At 31.7% G+C, this 5,813-nt stretch overlaps 1 protein-coding gene across 1 annotated transcript; it reads left to right on the top strand.

The window, feature by feature from the left end:
* Positions 1–1,640: 1,640 nt before the first annotated feature.
* Positions 1,641–4,350, top strand: LOC123692293 (larval cuticle protein LCP-30-like). Its single transcript, XM_045637020.1, has 5 exons — positions 1,641–1,732; positions 1,912–1,952; positions 2,219–2,434; positions 2,805–2,963; positions 3,864–4,350. Exons 1-5 carry the CDS (start codon positions 1,718–1,720, stop codon positions 4,231–4,233), a joined length of 801 nt encoding a protein of 266 aa, XP_045492976.1. The 5' UTR covers positions 1,641–1,717; the 3' UTR covers positions 4,234–4,350.
* The last annotated feature ends 1,463 nt before the right edge of the window (positions 4,351–5,813 follow it).

The raw sequence follows: 5,813 nt of genomic DNA, 5'->3' as shown, positions 1-5,813 counted from the left end.
AAGATCAAGATATTAAACCAAAGGTACATTTGAAACATTATTGTCGAATAAAATAAAATAAAAATAATAGCATTCATTTGAAAATGTCTTAAAAATTTACTAAATCGTAAACACCGCCAGAATCAATGCACTTGTGTGCGTGCGCGCATCGCCAAATTTATGTGTGTGCTAACTTCTACCTATCTAGGTTGTTGAACTGAATTGTGCTTTTGTAATGTCCACACGTTCGCTTTTTAGTGGCGGACAGGAATGCAATATAATTAAAAAAAAAAGTTTTTTTTTTCATGAGATCTAAAATGTTATCGATTCTGAACCATTTCTGAAAATTTGGCCGGTCATTGAAAACGAACCCTGTAGAATCTCTTTGGAACAGTAATTTTTCATTTAATTTTGGATCATTAATAATTAGCATATAATTACGGATGCTTAATAATATATTCACATAAAGCAATGAAGCTTTAATCAAACCCCCTTGTGTAGTTCTATAGATCTAAGCAATATTTAGGGATAGACCGAAGGATTGTATTCTATAATTTGTTGATATACAGGGTGTCCCAGGAGCTGGTGGCAAAAATGGGTTGCTTGTAGGGGGTGTACATGGTTTGCTTGGTGGGTGAGTCTTATGAATTCATCTATTTGAAAAAAAAATTCGTCGTAGTATTTTTTACGTACTCAGCGTATGCAAAACTATAACCTCCTTTGAGCTTAGTATACCAACAGTGGGACATCCTGTATAATATTATTATGATGTGAAATAGATAATAACAGTTGTACAAGTCAGTATCGGTTTAATATAATACTTTTTTTTTCTTATAGGTAGGTACATACTATTGCATTATTTGGCATAGCAAAAAGAAAGAATGTCCGTTTTATTATTTCGAAATGATATTTTTTTTTATTTTACTGTAACGATCTTAATAGATTTTGCTGTATACATAATATTTAAAAATAAACTATGCCAGTGCTATGTTATAAATATAATAATACTTTCCATTATACTGACCTACATAAAAAAGCCATTTTAAATACTATTAATGTTTCCGCTATTTATAGGTCACCTAAATTCAAACATTGTCATGATTCATAGAATACATGATATTTTAACCTTTTAATTTTTCGTATATTTATTATAATGTTTACTTTTGCTATTATTATATATTAATTGTTCATAATACACCTTTAATAACTTTATGTACCTTCTAATGGTGTAGGTATACCTATGCGTGGATTAGTAAGTAGATATCCATAATACCGACAGTTGTTACCTTAATACTGAATATCATTAATTCACAGGCAGAGTAATATTGTGAAGTAACCTGCATAGTAGTTCCTAGAAAAGGAACAAGAAATATAATAACCTACTTTTCTACAAACGTACCTTCTCCGAATGCATTTGAGACAGTTGTTAATATTACTAATGTTTTTTTCTAATCTACCTAACATGCATCTATCTATAAAGTACAAATAGCAAAATGTCAAGAAATAAGACGAAAATAATATTTATTGCGAGCATTATATTTTTATTTATTTTGTCCAAGTGCATATAAATGTAGGAGCTAATCTACTGAATACCTAATTATCTTCTAATTATATACCTAAAGAACTAGACACACCGAGAATCACATTATAAAATTAGTTGAAAAAAAAAAACGTATAAATAGAGATTGATCTTTGAAATATCAACATTCAGATTGTCTTTCTGTAGATAGTCACAACAATGCGAGCCATCTTGGTACGTATAGCAGATGTGTCGACGCTCGGTTACGATCGTATCGCAGACCAAAATTGAATAAAAACAAATGTTTTAAAATCAAGATTATAATAAAATGTGATTAATATTAAGAATATAATAAAATATTATTAATATTAATTTAGATATCGTGTTAAGTGAATGTGTTTTTGGTGTTTCAGGTGTTGAGTTTGGCGGTCGTTGCTCCCCTTGCAGCTGGCCAGTGAGTGCATAATGCATTTATATAATTTTTATCTTTGAGAAAATCGTCAGTAACTGTTATTAACACAATTTGCCGACGAGAGAGGGTGTATACCCAGATGGTTATCATTTCTTTGGTAATAAAAAAATGCACCCACTCTATGAAAATCTAAAACAATAAATGTAAAGTTTAATGAAGATATTTTTTCTTTGCGCTTTTGATTTTGAATAAATGAGTTTGGAGTCATAAATAAGAAACAATTACATATGTATGTGATATTATTCCAGAGGAGTAGCATTCTCGGATCGACCCTTCGTAGTTAGAACCAGCAGACCGTTATCCACAACCACTAGTAAAATCACACAAAACAATCCAGGTCAATACAACCCGATCTATAACAACCAGGGTAAATACGACCCCAGCAAATTTGGTCCTCGCGGTTACAGCTGGCGCGAAAGAGATTCTTCAGGGCGTTACATCCCTGATGACTCGGGTCGTTACAAGTAAGTATTTCGTAAGAATTCATTTTCGCAAGATATTCAAAAGTATGTAATACTAATATATTATTTACGTTCGTTCGTCTATTAACGAAGCTATCATTTAAATTACATACTTATAATAAAACAGAAAATTATATTTTAGTTTTCTCCATTAAAAACAAATAATTTAATTTAATATTATGTTAACTAGAATTAAAAAGTCCTTGTTCACACAGATAAACTGTAGCTGCTGATGAATATTCGTTAGAAATCTCTATTTTCCTGGACGATTAGTCATCCAACTTACTATTATTTAGATATTTTAAATGCAAATCCAAACCTCTTTAATATTACTTGCATTAAGGTCTATTTTTCAAATAATATTTTAAAACAGTGGCGACCGTGGTGACCGCGGTGGTGCGGGTGGTTTCTACAGCGGATCCTCTGACAAGGGTGGACCCGGTGGTTTCTACGTCGGTTCCAAGGATGATATCGAAAAGTACAAGCCTTACAAGGACGACCTTGGGAAATACAAGCCTGAAAAGGAGTCTAGGTAAAGCGACCCTTAAAGTGATCGAGGGAAAACCTCTTGGATGTATATTAACTTGCAAGTATAGAGTGAAGGGCAAAGGTTCTTCAAATTAACCTAAACAATTAATGACGTAACATGGTAATTGAGACATGACCAGAATGTAAATATTTTACAAACTTTATGTGTCCTATGTTGTACTAATCAACTGGTAATGGCGAGTATTTATGTCTTTGATTTAAGTCATGATGTTCAAAGATCCTGACATTTTAAACTAACAAATTAAATTATCTAATAAAACTTTTTACATAGCTAATGCCTTTATACTAAGGTAAAGTGCTCATTTTAAATATATGATTTTTCGATTTGATACTTTTTCATCTATTTTATTAAATTAGGTTTGTTTTCTTACTTCCGTTGGTCAGACACAAATATAAAATGAACGTATTTTTTCAAGTGGAAATCTTGCATAGATGCCCACGGCCCCCGGGGAAGGAGCTGTGGGTTATGTCAAATTCTTACCGACTCAAATCCCACTGTGTTCCGTCGAACCACTTTAATGATGTGGACGCGGGGTTGGAATTGCGACATATGAAATGCACCTGATACCTTTAAATCCAACAAGGAGCGCAGCTTGTTGCCTCGCTCCATTATTTTTTTCCTATAAAATTATTTATTACATGATAATTAGTATATGTATATTGTATATATGCGTATAAACTTTTCTCATGCACGATTATTCTATAATAAGAGACTTTTTTCATTTTCCTGTATGTGTATATTATGATTTTTCAATCCATTATAAATATTCGTTTTATGTGATCTAGAAGTATAGATATCTACTGCTTAAAATTACGCAGAAGTAGCTTTGACGTAGTATCGAATAGCTGCGTAGTGTAAAACTGACGAAAATCCTTTTAACAGGCCCGCAACCGCTGCACCAAAGCCATCTTCAGTGGCTCCCGTGACTGCCGCTGTTTCGACTCCAGCTCCATACAGGCCATCTCCTGCCCCAGTTGTTCCTAAAGTAGCCGTTACGACAGGCAACTATGACTACAAATACGGGATCATCCGCCAAGAGGGCGACATTAACCCAGATGGTTACCATTACTTATACGAAACTGAAAACAAGATTCTTGCCGAGGAGGCTGGTCGTATCGAAAAAGACGCCAACTTCGAAGGTATGAGAGCTAAAGGTTTCTTCGAATACGTAGGACCCGATGGTGTGACCTACAGAGTAGACTACACAGCCGACGAGAGAGGTTTTATACCTTCAGGTGCTCATTTGCCTTAATTTAAATCTAGTCTCAAATTATAATGTATACCGCTACTTTGTACCTATTTACTCTTGTACCTGTTTTTTAAAACGTTTTTCAACATTGCTTGTTAATAAACGTGATATGAATTCCTACTTTTTTGCATGTTTTTTTTTACACATAATATGTTTATGCGATTCCTACTCCCTAAGAAAATACTACAGCATCGGATAGATATTTTTTAGTATCTATTTACACCTTATTTACACAGACATCATTCGTTTGAACTATTTGTATACAAAAACTTAGAGATGAAATTTAATAACTATTTTGTAATATTTTGTCACAGTGGTTAATAAATTTCAGAAAATGTTATCACTATAATAACTTTATTTAAAATAATGCGAATATTTTTATCAAATTATTTATCAATATCAAATCTTACGTCTTTTATAATCTTGCTGTTTAGTCGATATGGTCAAGACTACTATGTAAATGTACTAGTAATGATACATATGAATGAGGACAATTATTTTAACTATGCATATTGACATACTTTATGTTTTGTGTTTTTACATAATTAAGTTATTTTAAAGTTAAATTAGGTATCTAATAAAAGTTAGTGTTCGAATAAAATTGACTGTAGAATATACAGTTCACAATTTTGACCCTGGAATGCATTAGTGAATAAAATTTTAATAAGATGCGATTGAGTATGCAAAATAAATAAAATAAAATTTAATTAGGGACATTAAATCTTATTTCATAATATACATTATATTACATATATTCGAAATGTTTAAAATGAGGTAGCTTTTGTGGACTAAAAATTTATTTAACATTCATAATTATTGTAATAATTTAATTATAATGATTTTTACGACATCTTATAATCTATACATGTACATACATCTTCTTCTATTATATATAATAAATCTGTAGAAGGGTCAATTCTGTACATTGAAAATATTGAAAAAATAAATAGCAGGGGGTGTTACTGGATCGATACCAAGCCCAAATATGTGATTAAAAAAATTTTTGTCTGTCTGTCTGTCTGTCTGTATGTTCAGGCATCACGTGAAAACTTACGGTTCGATTTCGATGAAACTTGGTATAATTATACCTTATTATCCTGGGCATAAAATAGGATACTTTTTATCCCGGAAAAATACGTAGAAAAATAAAATAAATCTTAATTTTTCCGCGCGGACGGAGTCGCGGGCGGAAGCTAGTAATCAATATTAATAATAATGTATTAAAATAAGAATAAAAAATGTTGTGTGGTTTTATGAAACCACGGTAAAAGTGAAACTTTTTTTCACACTATAGACATTTAACTAAAAATTATCGTATTTGTACGATAATTATCGTACGTATCGTGCGTCACGCGACATGAACTACACATACCAAAAAGTTTGAGACGATGTAATAAAAGTTTCGCTTTAAAAATATTGGCGTTGCATTTTTCTCAAAAAGTTGATCAATATGAGCAAAAATTAAAACCTATCCAGTTTAAGTCGTATTAAAGAAATTAAGTGTTTTATGATATCTTATATTTAAACATCTCACAATATCTGTTTGATCTGCAGGCCGATCTGACAAATGTCAGAGAATAGAA

Source organism: Colias croceus, chromosome 6 (genome assembly GCF_905220415.1).
Source record: "Colias croceus chromosome 6, ilColCroc2.1".
NCBI lineage: Eukaryota > Metazoa > Arthropoda > Insecta > Lepidoptera > Pieridae > Colias > Colias croceus.
The sequence above is the reverse complement of the archived record's forward strand: the minus strand, read 5'-3'. Positions and strand labels throughout refer to the sequence as shown.

Coding starts and splice junctions, on each gene's coding strand:
- LOC123692293 (XM_045637020.1), top strand. Junction 2,435..2,804: donor GATGACTCGGGTCGTTACAA/GTAAGTATTTCG, acceptor ATTTTAAAACAG/TGGCGACCGTGGTGACCGCG. Junction 2,964..3,863: donor AAGCCTGAAAAGGAGTCTAG/GTAAAGCGACCC, acceptor TCCTTTTAACAG/GCCCGCAACCGCTGCACCAA.